A 17249-nucleotide genomic window follows, 5' to 3' on the forward strand; every position below is an offset into this window, starting at 1 on the left:
GGACCACAGCTGCTCTCTAAGCGCACCTCTCGTATGCGCTTACGGTTCTGTATGGCTAGTCAGGAAAAAACCCCTCAGTCACAGCAGAGCACAAAAAACTTGATCAAAATATCAAGTATTCTAAACCAAAGCTGAGGGAGAGAAAGCGTATATGATAATCTACTGCTTTAGCTGTACTGTAGCTGTACTTTTCAAAAAAAGGCGTATCCCCTTCACAATAAATGTGCCCAAGCGTATTCAGTCATTTGTGTGCCACTCACCTTGGTTTGCTGAGCAGGTGTAAAGCAGAGAGGCAGGCTTTAGCCAGCAAAGGGTAAGAATAGCAAATGTAAGAATCAATTCAATTTGTCAACAGAAAAATAAAATCACAAAGATGACTTTCTTCTATAGCAATAATCAACTTCCAAGAAGAGCAAATGCAAAGAGGAACAGAGTCATTCTTTTTTGTCACTTAAAAATAAGGCAGAAGAATAAAAAAAATTACTATTTACTTACAGTCTTACATGAGATATTCCTTGTGAGAGTTGTCTACAACAGGTCTTTTTGACAATGTGGATTGCAAAGGCTTACAGTATAAAAATCTTTGGCACTACAATGATGGAGTACCAGGAAGCATGGCCTTCTCCTTAGGTGTAGATATTTGTATGTGCCTAGTACTTTCTGGAAGCTTGACAGATGGAAATTAATGACCTCGAGATGAAAGGATCTATGTTTGATAACCCTTTCCAGGGGAAAAAATAGCCTAGGTTTCCATAAACTTTTAAAAATTGCTGACTATACCATTTAAATATGCCCTCATTTTATAAATGCTATCCTTGGTTAAACACGTAAATTCAGACCGTTATTTTCCCTTATTCATAGGAAAATAAATTATTTTTATTAGAAAGCATGCTTGACTCTGGGGCAAGCACAAGTTATTAATACTTTTATTCTGTTGAAAATATTTTCTTTTTAGGTGCATATTTTAAAATGTTTTGGCTCTGACACATAGCCTTTCTTTAACATAGAATTAAGCCAAAAGAAAATAAGGGTTACTTTAATGCTATAATTAGGACTTTATTATGAAGGGTAACGCACTCTAAAGTGTTCAGGGAAAAATCTATCAGTAAGACATGAAAAACAGTACCATAATGAAAGAAAAAAACAGAAATACAGTATTTATAGTGATAGGACTTTGGTTAAACCCCAAATACCTGACATTTTCACTTATACAAAACACGTAAGTACAACATTAGGTTGACAAACCACAACTCCCAGAATCAAAGTTAATTAAAAATCAATTTATTACTTTAAAGATATATTAATCAATTTTCAGGTATGCCAGGAATGTAGACAAACAACGTACTTTAAAGGTTATTTTTTAAAAGCAAAGCATTAGCAAAAATTAGAATATTGTACAGACATCTGTTAACAGCTATGTATATATAATAATTTATTTTAGAGACCAGCCAGAAGAATGAGCACATATTTGAGATGTCAGTTTCTAGTAAATTGTAGTAATCTCTCACCTTGCTCTTTCTTAAAATCTTTCTCTGACATGGCCACAGGTAAAAGCAGCTCTCCAACAGGTGGCTGAATATTAACACTGAAGCACTCATCCTTGGTACTAAGGAAAAAATACATGAAAGCTGACTAAATGCTTAATAAACAAACATTCTTCTTAACACTGTGCAGTTCACATAGATGCAATTAAAGCATATGCCAGCATAGAAAGGACAACTTCTTCTTCGCTTAAATATCACAGCTAAAAAGGCTTGAAAAATTTCTCAATATTATTTACAGAGAAATACATCTCTTACCTCAATTGGAAAACATTTTTTAAAAAAAATAAACATATGCAGTTATAGTAGTACACCATTTGACACAGAACTTTTAAAAACAGGTGAAGCAGCACGGGTATGTATCTACTACCACCAGAGGAATACTTCACACAGCTGACAGAGAAATAATGTTTTATCTTTACCTTCTATGCTTCAAGTGTAGAAAATGGAATGCTTTAGTCTTAAATGGTTAAGATCTCTGTTTTAAAATATTAGATTAGTTACAGTAATATGTGATAGCATAAAATATAAATAAATAAAATGCAGGCCCATACTGTGTTTAGATATGTACTAATAAAACAATACCTCATCTGCAAACTTGCTTCCTTAAAACAAAAACCCTTATTTTCTAGTAGTGTTATTTACTGACATTACTGATCAATATGTGGTGAAAGTTATTTCCGAGGACAGGATATGAAAAATTTAAGAAAGGCAACTTTGTACTTGTATCAGCTAGAAAAACAACACAGAGTGCATTTCTTTCATTTATATCTTATGATACTACTCTTTATACAAAATGACTAAAACTGCTTTAAAATTTTTAAGTTACATGTTTGAAGGTAGGCTGATGAGTATATCAGTCAGGAATGTGTTTGGATGCAAATAAGTAGAAAATCCAATTAACAATTTCTTGAGAAACAGGTGCTTATTGTTTAGTATACAACCAGTCATGGAGTTATCAGTCAAAGGCTATTAACGATGCTGTTCGGGACCCAGGTCTCTCTGGCTTTCAACTCCACCATCCCTAGTGTGTTATGTTTAATCACCATAATTGCCAGATGGCTGCTACCTCGCCAGGTACTACTTTCATAGTCCATTGAAGAAGGAAGAGTGACGGGAGAGTAGTGAAGAACCGAGCCATCCAAATTTGTTCTTTTGTATCAGGAAAGCAAAAGCTTTCCTGAAGGTCCCACAGAAGGAATTCTACTTTTGTGTTAGAACTGGATCTCATGGCCAGTGGGAAAGCAGCTAGAGAAATGGGAATTGTGGGAAGAAATACTGAACATTAGGTTAAAAAATAAACAAACAAAAAACCCAATTACTTTATTGAAAGGTGGGATAGGGACAAACAATGTAATACTGAAGAAAGAAAAGATACCCACTTTGATTTTATGCTATTACATATTGTATTCTTGTAAGCTGCCTTATATTGTTCATGGAGTAAAGACTAGACTGAAAAAAAGAGAATGTTCTGAATTATTCACATGTGGATTGTCCAAGGCAGACCAATAAATCTAGTTTATTTATTAATTCAATAAACATTTCCTGAACACAAACTTGATCCCATGTACTATGCAAGTATTCGGGGATTTAAAGACCAAGTGAGATTGAACTCTGAAGTTCACAAGTCTAGTGAGAGAAAGAAAGAGTTCAATTACATTTATAATAGAATGGTAAGCGCTACATTAGAGATATGTGGAAAGTGTTATATATAGTCCATGAAAGAGGGGCTGATTAATTCTGCAGGAGTGAGGTAAAGTTTCCTTCTAAGAGGAGGGAAAGGGCCATTCTAGACATTCTAGACCCATGTTTTGGGAATGGTGAGCAGTGTTGTGTGTCAAGAGACAAGGGTGTGGGAACACTGTAAAGAATGTGATACACAGCATGACCATTTGTCTCAGCTTTCCCAGGACCGTCCCACTTTATGGCTGCTGTCCTGGGATCTGTTCCGTTGATGTCTCCTTTCCCTCCACAGTGTCCTGATTTATATGACCAAGTATATGACTACCTCACTCATACAACTAAGACAAAGGTGTTTCAATGTTTCTTGGAGCAACAGGAAACTACCAGAGACTTTTGATACGGGAAAATAAATGATCCCATTTGTATTTTAGAAACTCCGGTGGCAATGTACAAGGTGGAGAAGAGCTGAAAACGAGGCAGGTAGATCAATTAGGAATCTAACTTAGTCTAGGCAGAGGTTTTAGCATTGACTGTGTGTTTACTTAGTAAATCCTAACAATGATCCTAACAGGTAGCTTCTGTTACCCACCAATTTATGGGTAAGTTAAACAACATGCCCAAGGTCACATAGTAAGTGGCAGCACTGGGATTTGAACCCAGGTCTGTCCTACTCCAAGGTCCGGTGTATATACATATATATTGCACTATATACCCCTAGGGTGGGCAGCACCGAGAATATGGAAGATGGGGGTATTTTAGAGCTAAAAGGGACAGATCTAGTGATGGAGGAGAAAGACACTTTGAACTTTCTAATGTGAAGAACTGAAAGGATGACTTCTGAAGAAAAGGAGTTTCGAGGCTTAAACAAAAATAATTTGACTTTAACCACGTTATATTTTGGGTACACTGAGTCACCTGGGAAGAGGTATTTAGCAGATCACCGGAAACACAAATCAAGAATCAGGAAAGAGGTCAGAGTTTGGAAGTAATCAGAGTGGTACAGGTTACAGCTGAAGCGTTACAAGTAGGTAAGATCACACTGGAAAAGAAAATACACAAGGAAAAACAGTAAGGTGGAAACCTGGGGAAGACCTGCATTTAAGGAGAAGTGGAAGAAGTGCCACTTGTAGAAGAGACTGCGGAAGAGTGGAGAGGGAGAAAAGGGTGTGTGTGTCAGACCCTGCGGGGAGGAATAAAGAGAAGCAAGAGTAACTGCTGACCTTAGCCAGGCAGTTCAGATTGGAGAAGTGAATGGGAAGACTGGCAGTGAAAGATGGGACAGACAGCGGTAGAAGAAAGCTTCATGAGGTTGCAGAGGCAAACACACACACACACACACACACACACACACACACACACAAAAGCAATGCTTAAAGAAACCTGGGCATGTTTAAAAGCTGAGGAGAAAGAGCCAGTGAAGAGGAAGAAACAAAGAAATAAGTAATAGAGCAAAGTCTTAAGAGGAAGTAAATGAGGTTGGGGTTAAGAGCACCAGAATGAGGTGAATGGCAGAGCCCTGGAATGGTGTAGGAGACTCCTGAAAACAACAGAGGAGTGGTTAAGACAAAGAAGTGTTGCGGGTCCGACACTTGAAGGATGAGACCAGGCCTGATGTAGTAGGAGGCGAGGTCACATTAAGAGAAACATGTAAAAGCTGATGAAGGAGCAAACGGAGAGGCATCCCTATGTGCACGAAATAAATAAATAAATAATGAACTAATTTAGTGTTAAATATAAAGTTCCCACTTCAAATGACTGGATAGCTCAAGGTTCTCCAAAGTGGAAAGCACAAAGGTCTCCACTGAGAGAGCAAATCCATTGAGGGAAAATACCTACTATTTTTTTCTCAATCCTTTTGAAGACCTATTTTCCCTGTATATCTTTTAGTATATACATGTTAGCACAGTGAGACACACACACACATATCATTGAAAAATAAATTTACACATATAAGGAGTACATGGTAGAAATACTTTACTAATAGGTGTACACAATTAAAAAGTTAGAGGTCCACTGGGTTAAATTATATATACTACATATTTTTCCTTGTGTTTTCTTTTTAATTCCAGATGAAATGATCAGCCATCTCCTTCCTAACATTCTTGAAGGATGCCATTTACTCCCCTGATGAAAGCTAGTTATATAGCACTGATGCCCAAGGAGAGGGCTGCGAGAGTGGAGAAAGACGGGAAAGATTTGTCTTCCATGGCATATGTGAAAATCTACGTTCAAGTTGGGGAGGGGAGGTGACCTTGAAATGCCACTATTAGCAAGGAGCAACATGTTAGAGACTTATACATGACTCCACTTTGACTGGATATATTTCGCTTTTGTTGCTTTTGGCTAATGCCTTTTTCTGTCTTCTGCAGTTGCTGAAATGGTTACCATGTAATTATGTATGAAACACAAAGGATGTAAGTTCATCCAAAAGGGTCTTATGAGGCAAATGCAATAAAATTGAAACACTGCTGTGGAAGACACAACTTGTTGCTTACTTAATATCTGTTTTTCTTCTTTACTGAGATAATCCTGATTTTGTTCAGGGAAACAAAGTGACCAACTGAAACACTGTATCTCTCAGCCTCTCTCTTGTTAGCTAGGAGTGATCAAGTGACCCAGTGATGACCAGTGATGCATAAACAGAAATATGTTGGGGATTTCTGGGAAAGTTTTGTTTTTCTAGAAAACCATTTCATCTGAATATTCCTATTAATATAGAATTGTACATATTATTATTTTATAATTTAGAAGATCTCGGTTTTATTGCCTTTTCTAATCTTTCTTATGTATCTTTTTTCTTTACTCATATTAGCTCATAGCTTATATTTATATTTTTGGTACATCGTATGTATCACTTAGAAAATGTGTATTTTTTTGTACTCAGGAAACAAGGAATTCTTTGGAAACACACATATATCTTAGATCTTAGATCAAGCTTAATAATTGAATTATTGAAATTTTTTGTTTGTGTGTTTATATCTAGCTATATGTCTATCTTAATTATCTATCTATCTATCTATCTATCTATCTATCTATCTATCTATCCATCCTATCTTGCTCTTTGAGTTGTCAATTTCTGATGTGTGTATTACAATATACTGCGATCATAGCTCTGTCAATTTCTCTTAGCATTTTATTAGTTCCTGCTTTATATATTACAAATCTATGTTGTCGCAAAGTTTATAATTGTTATGTTTTTTGTGGAAGATTGCAATGAATAGAAATTTTTAAAAAAATCAGAAATGCTTTTTTATTTTTCTAGTGTTAGTACTGCCCTGTTTTATCATCTTCCTGATAATACACACACACACACACACACACACACACACACACACACACTTTATCTTTCTAGTCTCAATTTTTCTGTGCCATTCTCTTTTAGGTGGGGTTCTTATAAATAGCATATGAGTTTTGTTTTTTACATGTTTAATATAAGTGGAATTTAACTTACTGACATAAATCATGATAATCAGTACGTGTGGTATGTGTGGCCCCTTCCAGCCATCTTATTTTTTCTATTTACATGCCTTTTCTCCTCCCCTTTGTTCAACTATCAAATTTTAATCACTCCTTCTTGCCTCTGTCATCTGGAGCTTATAATACATCATATTTCGATGTTAGTGGTTAGCTTTAGCTTTCTAAACCCTATTTAAACTTCTCAATCAATCCTCTTGCCAAACACGACAAGATCACCACCATCCCTTCTCCCACTTGTCCATATTAGCATTTTGGTTCGTTTATTATTAAAATGTAGTTTTTACATTACGTGTGAACAACGATTTTTACACATTGATAGATTTTACAGGTAGAGTTCTTTATGCACTACTTTTTGTTTTTATTCTATGTTTTTCTAGGTCTCAGATTTAAAAAAAAAAATTGTACGACAATGTATCTTTGTGTAATCCTGTCAAGAAAAGGTCTGTGGGTGGTAAACTAGTGCAATCTGTCTAAAAAATTTCTATTTGGTTTCCTCAAAAATTTAAAGGTCATATCCTTTGCCTTCTGGCCACCAGAATTGATGAGAAATCTGATTCCATTTACATTTTTAGGTAAGCTGCTTTTTTCTCCCCTCTGGAAGACACTAGAATGGTTTTCTCCATTACTAAAAATCTCACCACGATGTGGTCTCTTTGACAGTCATTCCCATTCATTGTGTTTGGCCTCTGATGGGTCCTTTCAAGTTGAAGGCTTATGCATTTTTTTTGCTTGGTAACATTTTCTCTATAATTTATTTCTTTAATTATTTCTCCCTTCCACTGTCTCTTTTCTCCTTCTAGATCTCTTATTAGGTAAATTGATTCTTTGAACTTTTCTTTCCATTTTCTATATCTGTCTTTTTACTTTCTATTCCAGTTGCTTTCACTGACTCCCTCTTCCAGAACACTAAGTCAGCATGCATCTGTGTCCCTTCTATTAGGCCTCTACTGCATTGCTTTTCGCATTATGTTTTTAAATCTCCAAGAATACATTTACATTCTTCTAATTGCTCCTTTTTCAAAGCAAGCAATGTATTCTTGGTTTATGGAGGTAGTGTTTTCTCGAATCAGATATTAGGTATAATTTTTAAAGATATCTCTTCTCTTTCTCAAACTGTCTGCTCCTTTTACGGCCAGCGAGTCTTTGTTGTCATCTTGAGCCTTCCCTTTCAAACTGATGCTTTCGCTCAGAAGTCTGGCCATTCCAAGTTGTCCATTTATAATGAAGGACTAGGCTTAATTAACACACACAGCAAGTTCGGCTACCTATGAACTATGAGATTTTAGACAATTTTCTTAATCTTCCTATGCCTCAGTTTACTCACCTTTAAAAAAGGGATAATAATAATATTTATAGGATCGTTTTATAAACAATTAGATTAACATACAACATAAGTTTTTGGAACAATGCCTAGCATACTGTAACTGCTTAAAAAGAACTGTTTTATGAAAGAATTAAATAAACTAACAAATATAATGCAAGTGTTTAGAACAGCGCCCAGCACACTGTAACTGCTTGACACATGTGAGTGTTATTCCTATGAGTCTCCTCTCGCCTGGTGGGCTGACTCGAGTTGTAAGGGAGTTTTAAGTTTTCACTGGTTGCATGGACTTGAAGTTGGAAGGCAGCAGGCACGGCCTTAGTTCTCCGCACAGATGCAACGTTAGCTTTACCCTTCTTGGTAGAGGGTTTAAGAATATTACTCTGCTGGATGCAACTGCATTTCATCTCATCGCTAACTACCCTGCCTCCTTCCCACAAACTCAAATGCTGCCGTTCTCTTAGACTCACATCCACACCAAAAGTCCTTTCTGGCAAGTAGTTCACTTTCTTTACTGTGTACTTCTCAGGTCTCCGATGAAATGTGTATGTTGCCTGCGGCTAGGGTGAGGTTGGAGAACTGGAGGTTGGAAGCAGTTCTTTAATTCCCCGATGACTGTCTTATCTTAACTTTTCTTTTTCATTTATTCACATTGTGCTTGACATTCTGCCAGGTTTGTTGTTACAAGTGTAGTAATTTTCTCCCATGAGTGTTTTGCTCTGTGGTTTTTACTTTCTCTGTTATTGTTTATCTGCTTCCATTTGCTTTCTAACTGCCAATAATTCTTCACAATTTCTAGTCAGCTAATGGCATTCTTTCTTTCTTTCTTTTTTTTTTTAGTGTTCATTCTCTTTTGAAGAATGTATTTTCTGTCTTTTTAATGGATTTTGGGTAAGAAGAAGGGTGGATGCTAATGCTCAGCCCCTAACTTCAGCCAAGCCGTATTATTTTCATACTAGTTAACACAGTGATATCTGATCATAAGGATGAGACCTGTTTATGCACTGTATCTACTTTTAGAGACAAATTTCTGTATATTATACACATTTTCAATTTTAATAAATTTAATCAAGAACTTAATTTGATGACCATTTAAAATGCAAAGCAAAAATAGGAAACATTTATCAAGTATGCATATAACTATGGAGCTACTTATAATAGTACTATCTGTCTATCTATCTATTTACATGTATCATATAACTATAATGATTTAGAATTAATCTGGAGGCTAAAGTGGAAATCATTTTACTCTTGTTCCTTTACTTTTAGTAAATAGAAGTATACCTGAAAGGCGTATAGTCCATGTTCTCAGCATTTCTGAGGGCCTCTTATCATATATGCTTTTATTACCCATAATTTTATGTATTGATTTGTAGTAATGCATTTCGAGGAAAAAAATTCAGTATCAGCCATTCTTGCTTTTCCCCTCTTTTTATCGAACTAGCAAGACTAATACAGCACATCACTAAGTAAAAAGTGCTGTTTACTATGCAAAAGGCACAGTCAGTGATTGGCATCTAAGACCGATTGATCTACCCATTACCACTATCTCCCTGCCCCCTCTAGCACTACTATGAAGCTATTGATTTAAACACTGTCGATCGGTTTCCATTTTCTGATTTTGGGCAGGCCAATTAAGAAAGTGAGTAATTGTGATTACACTGCTTCAGGATCAATTACATTTGATGCAAGACAAAGTGTTCTTTTTGGAACACACACAAAATAATTTTTGATCTAATATGCTTATGTGCTTAATAAAATCTAAAATAATTCATACGTTCACAACAGCAAAACATATTAATATAAATGCTTATAATAGCTAAGGTTATTTTCTTTGTAAGTTACATTCATCATTTTCCTAAAATTAGTTTAAGAGGAATTGAGAAAAAACTGTTCATATAAACTTCCCAAGGTAAGATCAAAATCAAACACCACCTACATATTTATCTCTAAAGAGACTTAGTTAATTGTGAAAGACAAAATGCAAATCTTGTAAAAGGACTACAGAGGAAATCTTTGTAATGAAAATATATTAAATAAAACCCCTCATTACAGAGAAATGTAAAAGGTTCTGTAGATAAACTGATAAGAAGAATTTTTTCAGTTTGTAATTTTGCCCTAACTTGCTACATGAGCTTTGTCATTGGGCTCACATTGTCGAAATCATTAAAATGAATATACCTCTGGTGTTGGAGGCAAATCTATTTAGAGTGATGTTACTCATAGTCTTGTGCTCAGTAATATTGATCTGTGTTGTTTGTCTAATAGAAAAATAATAAACAATTACTAGGCAATGTTGGGAAAAGTAATCAGTTTTTATATATCACTAATATAGTAGACCTCCCAAAACATAAAGGTGATGATCTGCATAAAATCAATGTGTCATGCTACATTGCTTATATTCATCATCGCAGGTCCTCAGCAATACATGGCACAATATGAGGCCTGAATGACTGGTACACTGAAAAGGTATATGAAAAAGAAAGGTGGACTATACTTAACCTAGAAAGTTATTTAAAAATGTCAATTTCCAGACTTGGGAGATTTTTATCAGAACAAATTTTGCTTTAAGCTAGTTAAAATTTAAATAAAATGTCTTGATTCATTTTAGAATAAAAACAAAGCAACTTCAAAATGACAAATCATATTCTACATCAGAAAAATATAAAAGAGTTAGAAAATAATTCTTAAAGATGCATGAATACAAGCTTTGTACTAATTGCTAATAGTTTCTGGATTTCATTAGAAATGTATAAAACATTATATAAAAACAATTAACAACGACAAAACCCAAACCTAGGGAAAGTTCCTTTGAATGATATTCACCTATGAAACTTTTGCCAAATGTTCTCTTTAGAATTTTATCAAAAGCAGTTTGTAAATGAAAGTAAAAAGGGAAAAATGTATGGGTTTTAGGCACTGACAGAATCAGTAATTCTCCACATAAGAGGCTTAAGATAACATATAAGATGTTTCAAAAGATATTCAATATTATTAAAGATTTTTATTTCTCCTGATTTTTCCTCATGAATTTTCTCCTGAATTTTCAAAAACTATAGAGTTAAGAGAAGTAAAAATATTATTTAGCAGTAGCTTCTTACTTTGACCGACAAACTATGAATTTCAATCACATATGGCAGACTTAATGGCTAGCTGGGTAACAAATACTACACATACATATACTGGATACAATTTGTACAACTATTCCATGGCAGTATAACCATTGCCAAAGAAAAGCACATTTGTTTAAATGTTTTGTCTCTCAAAGAAAAAAAGCTGCTGAAAGCATAGTTTTTATTTGCTATCCTTTACAGGTAATATAAAATATAGAAAAACAACTGAACTTACCACAACTGGAAACTGGCAGTCTGAATGGAATCACAAAAGTCAATACCCATTGAAACAGTAATGGATCCCTCAGGCTCAAGAGATTCTAGGAAATTAGATAATTTAGACATGAATACACGGAGGATGTGAAAAAGGGGCAAACTAAACACTGAACACTTATGTAATGTTTGTAGTTTGGTTAAAATAGTCAAATTTAATGATAGCTTATAAGAACACTTTCAAACTAAGAATATTAAAGCAAATTATAATGTAATTTCACTATTCTGCTTGAAAGCTTTCTTTTTCACAACTTAACTCTGCACATATTTCAATGAACACATTATCTATTTGTTTCAGAAATGTATCTCATCCTGAGAATTTAACGTTTTACAATATTGTCTTTATAGGCACTGAAGGTGAGAGGAAACAAATTTAATCCTGTGTGGAACAACTGTAATGAACTCTGGGTGCTTTTAAGAAATCATGTACTTAAAACTATGAAATATTTATCTAGATATAAAAAGTAAATTTTACACAAATTTCCACTGAAAAAAAATCCAAAATTTAAAAATGTGAATTAAAGCAAAGCTGGAAGAAATAAATTTGTTGTATTCAGAAATTAACCAAGACTACTGATCTTATAGAAACCAAAACGATAAGTCTAATTGTATTACTCAAAGAATTACTGAGAGAAAATTTTAGTAACAGATTAGATTATCTTGAAAAAACAAATAATAAAATGATTATTTTATAGATTTGAAATTTCTAAAGCTTCATCAACTAACCAAGTATGGGAAATAACTACCAATATACATATAACACTGGTGTTTTTCAGTTGACAATGATAAAACTTAAGACAAACAATAACAAAATTTTATTCTGTTTGTGAGTCCTAAGTTTGGCTGTACATTAGAATAATAGGGGATCGTAAACATATACCTATTTAGTATAAATACGTATGTATGTTGCATAAATAGAAATATATTATATTATTTAAATGTATATATTATATTATTTAAATAGAAACCATCCACATTTGATTTACACTTTGCTAAAAATCTTCAGTGTGACTGTGGTCATACTGTGCAGTAGCTTTATATTTAGCTTTGCTCTTTATATATCTTATTAGATGTGGTTTATGTTAGCAAACACTCTAATCCAGTAGGCTGCGACTAGCCTAGGGCTTTTTGGGAGTATGATTTGCCATTTAATACTAACCATGACAGAGATGATGATACAGATGGTACAAAAGAATATATCAGTAAGCTTAATATATCAAGAAGTATGTTTATGTCTTATGGGCTCAATGAAGATTGGGCATTATAAGAGGGTACTTGTTTGATGCTGATTAAATGTTACTGGTTTGCTTAGTGGTATGTAAGGTGATTTTTCCAGTTTGTATTTCATTTGTTTATAAACCTAACATTTACCAGGATGCTACGCAATTGCCAGAAGACTTGCTGCCTAAATCTTTGGCAAACAGTCTTTAATGTAAATAATTACTCTGTGAGTCAAACAAAAAAGTATGATGATATTTTTTGCATACTTTTTAAGCTATACCTTATCAGTTCATAGCTCTGTCAGTTACACTGCTCAAGGCTATTTCTTTAGTGAATGCTTTCTTCTGTGCCATAAATATATTGGGATTTGGTTTTGTTTGTAGCCAAATGCCACACTGGTCGTAAATGCTGTCATCTCCATAACATGATGGCATTCACGATTTAGATCTCTCTACATCATGTACCCTTGTATTTCATTTGACAAAGTGACAGTTCTCATGATTAACTCTTGATAGCATTCTTTGACATAGTTTGGTATCATCTTCAGTCTTAAGATAATTAAATGTGAGCTTAGTGCCCTGCCTCTTCTAGAGAACAGCGTATGATCAATGGCATATTTTATTATATGAATGCTTCAAGAGCAAAGTGATCAGCATAAAATTAGTCATATAATGGATTTTTATTATCTTTGAAGCCTACTACATTGGGAAAGTACACTCAATCAGGTGTTTATATTTGGCTACTGCTCTGGATCACTGCTATATACATGAGAGGGTTATACATAAGTGGCTGAAAAACACTGGCTCTATTATACCACACAATTACTAATGAAAAAGGAAATCACACAGGATGCCATCTACTTTGATGTAATGGTCATACAACAACCAGTGAAATCTTAGTTGAACTCAAACTTGTCAACTGTTAACATAAAGTCACTGAATATAGTACAGAGAGCGTAAGGCTAATTCTGTGTGTGTGTGTGTGTGTATTAAATCTTTATATACTTGGTCATTTTAGAGAAAATGTCACGTTATTCCTAATATTCTTGTAAGGAATCCAGTTTCACACTAAAGGCAGGGCAAAATCCAGACAAAAGTCATCACATATTATAGACAAAAAGAAAATAAACTGGTGACAAATGAGAAAGCTGCTGGACTCCTTAACATATGTGTATGTGCTTATGAAACAATTATCTTACCTCCTTATTTTACAAAAACATGCAGTCTTAAGTTTTGGAAGGACTAAGTAAGATACACCATAGTCTGTAACTCTACTGCAATCTATTGATAAAAGAGGCTAGGAGGTGTTACATACAAATATTTACTGCATGGGAAAGAATTCTGTATCTTGAAAGTATTTAATAAATGTCAACAAAATGAAAGTATTTAATAAATGTCAACAAAATGCCCAAGAATAGAAAATCCTTCTATGAGTACTGAGGCAATGGTATATATACAATCATATTTTATTTCTGTGCTAGCACCATACTATGAAATTTATTGTATTTGTTTCTTCTCTTCTACATAGGCTAATAAAGGTCAACTCATCAACTCATGACAGCTCAAAGAAATGTTAATACTGTTCTGTTCTAACCTTTGGATAACATTTTCAACCTTCAGACAATTCATGTATCAGCTGCTTGACACATCTTAATTTTTTAACTAGTTAAAAATGGCTGGATTTTAAGCAATCAAAAACATACACAAATGGGATATTCTGTAATTCCTTAGCAATATGTTAACTTCACAGAATAATTAAAAATCAGGACACTTGGTATTCTTTAAATGGTGCCTTAATTACCAAATTATTATTTTTAAAAACTTTTATTTATTTTAAGTATGTTTTTCCAGGACCCATCAGCTCCAAGTCAAGCAGTTGTTTCAATCTAGTTGTGGAGGGCGCAGCTCACAGTGGCCCAGGTGGGGTCCGAACCAGCAACCATGTTGTTAAGAGCACTGTGCTCTAACCAACTGAACTAACCGCCACCCTATTATTTTTTTAAACAAGGTATTAAGCAGGTTCTGAAATCACCTTACTTTATTTTTCTTTACTTTGGTTACTTACAAAAAATGTACCATATTCCATCTATTAGAAATTGTTCCTTTGTGTAAAAATATCACACAAAGAATGACTTTCTTTACTGAAATGACTTCCTTACATGAAAATGAGAGAATACAACAATGTCAAGGAGCTCAAGTGAAGATGAAGAAAAATAGAATAGTTTTGTGAAATAATGAGTACGAAGGCACAGTGCTGGTCAAAAGGCTTTGCTCATCTATCGTACTGTAAAAAGGAACTACCTGGAGCTTTCTGATGGTAACATTTAAAGGACTCAAGGACAGAAACCTTGTAGCACTTTTAATTGAGATTTTGCCTGATGCTTCTCCCAACAAAACTTGAAGGCTGCCTCCACTTACACAAAACAGAAAGAACAGAGACAGATATTCTACTTATTACGCTATTTTAAACTCAAATGTAAAACATACAATTCTTACACTTAATTTTTAGAAGGTGTACCTTTGGTACAATACTTAAGGAACGGAAAGGGATGACAGCTTGGTGAGACACTGTCATGTAACGGGCACGGAGGTAACCTGGAAAGCACAAGCTCCATCTAGGGGCAGCCCGCTCAGCCTCAGCTGGTTGCACTGAAGGTAGGAATAAAGACCCAGCACTGCCGTATCTTGTGTTTTATTCTGAGAAAAGGGAGACTGGTGTGTGTGTTTTTTTTAAGTAAAAACATCTTGATTTTAAATGGTGGCAACAAATTAAAAATATTTTTAAAAACCACATTATAAATACCAGTAATATACGATGAGCTATTCTATACTGCATGTGTGGAAAGGAGGACAAGCAGAATAGTATACATCGTTTCAGTCTTCGCTCCCCTCACTTTTCAATTTGTGGAGTGTGAAAGGAAACGGGGAAGGGGAGATAGGGGAGGTACTATATTCAAAAAGGCAGACTAATATCATTCAGGGAATGACAATGACCAGAAAGAGCAGTAGGGGAAAGGTGAGACAGACAGGTAAAATGGGAGGCAACTCCGATTCTTCAAACCCATCCTTCCATCAGTAACGGTATCAGCCTGGAATCTGAGGCACAGCGGGCAAAGAAACGTTTTTATCTTGTATGATACATTTGCTTTAAAAAGGGAAAACAAACAGTGTGCTAATTTGTCAATAAAATTATATATATTCGCTTTTACCTTTAAAATGAACACATTAAATTATCAAATACAGTTAAAGTTTTAAATGAGAATATTTACCTATTGGATTAAAAACGTGCATTTGCATGTCTGTAGGAAGTTTTTTTTCCTTTATGTGGATATTTTCCATCTTTCGATCAGTAGTATTATTCAGTGTTATTTGTATAGAGACCATCTTATCACCAAAAACGCAAGACTGTCTTGGAAAGAAATAATGGGCAGCTAGTCCTTTTCCACTCATTCGATGAAGCAGCACATGAGATTTCATTGGTACAAAGAGAGGAGTATTGACCTATAGCACATTGGTAAAAAGAAAAAATTGAATTAGTGAACATAGTTATTAATTCTCTTAGAAAATATGCAGAAGTTTATGACATTTAACTCCTGTTTTCCCTCAAGTATCACAAAAACCACAATAACCAATATTAACAGGACACGACACACAGATATTAAGTTCGAAATTATATAAAAATGTAAAGTAAATGCCTTCAAAACAGTATAAAAACTTTTCTGTACTCTGCAGGCACATATGAAAATATTTTGAAGAAACATATATCTAATAAGAGAATAATCTGTTATATATATGCACTTTTTAAAAGTCTATAAACTTTGTTCGCTTTTTTCCTATGTACACTATATTTGGACATCTTGCTGATTTTCTTATTAGTTTTAATAATTTGTCAGTTGATTTTCTTGGGCTTTTGAACGATAAGATAGTTCCATCTGCCAATAATGAACATCTGGTACCTTCATTTCCAATTGTGACCCCCTGACTTCTTTCACCTTGAGTTTCTTTCACGGTAAACTGCAGATATGATCTCTTCTAAGGTTGTTTATTCCTTTGCTTTAATGATTAAAAAGATCGTCCCTCCTTTGAGATCAGGTAACAATTCACTTACATTTTTTTCTAGAGCTATCATGGTTCCAATTTTTTAATTCATGCGGAACTAATTTAGTTATATTGACTCCATATTTATTCTTCTCTAAGTACTTAACTAGTACTCTGTGCGTGATTTAATGTTAGCCTTTCCTCAATACTCTGTAAATGCAAACATTCTAATTATTTATGTACATGGAGACACTTTTGGGCATTGATTGGGTTGTTAATCTAGTACCACACTGTTTTATTTCTTATAGGCCTACAATATGATTCAATTATTTGGCAAAGCAAAACAGTCCTCATTCCATCCCCCTGCCTCCCAGCCAGTATTTTCTTGGCTAATCATGTGCTTTTCCTTCCATTGAACTTCAGACTCTTTTAGTAAAATTCTCCCCTCAATCTCGAGTAGAATCAGAGGCAGCATATTAAATGAAGAAACACAGTGCATTCTAAAATCATGTGGTAGCTATCTCTCCTCTAAAAGCATTGCATGTGGCTTGACCTGATTATGGGCAAGGCTTTTCTAATCAAT

General features: G+C 34.4%; 1 protein-coding gene across 2 annotated transcripts in view; it reads right to left on the bottom strand.

Moving 5' to 3' along the window:
* Positions 1 to 17249, bottom strand: part of AP3B1 (adaptor related protein complex 3 subunit beta 1) — a 218325-nt gene that overhangs the window by 15453 nt on the left and 185623 nt on the right. The window contains exons 23-26 of one of the 2 annotated variants that reach the window (XR_012495075.2): positions 15898 to 16129; positions 11371 to 11455; positions 1509 to 1606; positions 261 to 297 (exon numbers count right to left, since the gene is read on the bottom strand). Coding sequence is in view for 1 of the 2 variants with exons in the window: in XM_019728166.3 (XP_019583725.3) it covers positions 1509 to 1606; positions 11371 to 11455; positions 15898 to 16129 (415 nt within the window). In the remaining variant the exon portion in view is untranslated. The remainder of the gene's footprint in view (positions 1 to 260; positions 298 to 1508; positions 1607 to 11370; positions 11456 to 15897; positions 16130 to 17249) is intronic. The other variant, XM_019728166.3, reaches the window with a different exon arrangement.

The sequence above is a fragment of the Rhinolophus sinicus genome, chromosome 3, assembly GCF_057876585.1.
Source record: "Rhinolophus sinicus isolate RSI-liver-muscle chromosome 3, RSI-T2T, whole genome shotgun sequence".
Lineage (NCBI taxonomy): Eukaryota > Metazoa > Chordata > Mammalia > Chiroptera > Rhinolophidae > Rhinolophus > Rhinolophus sinicus.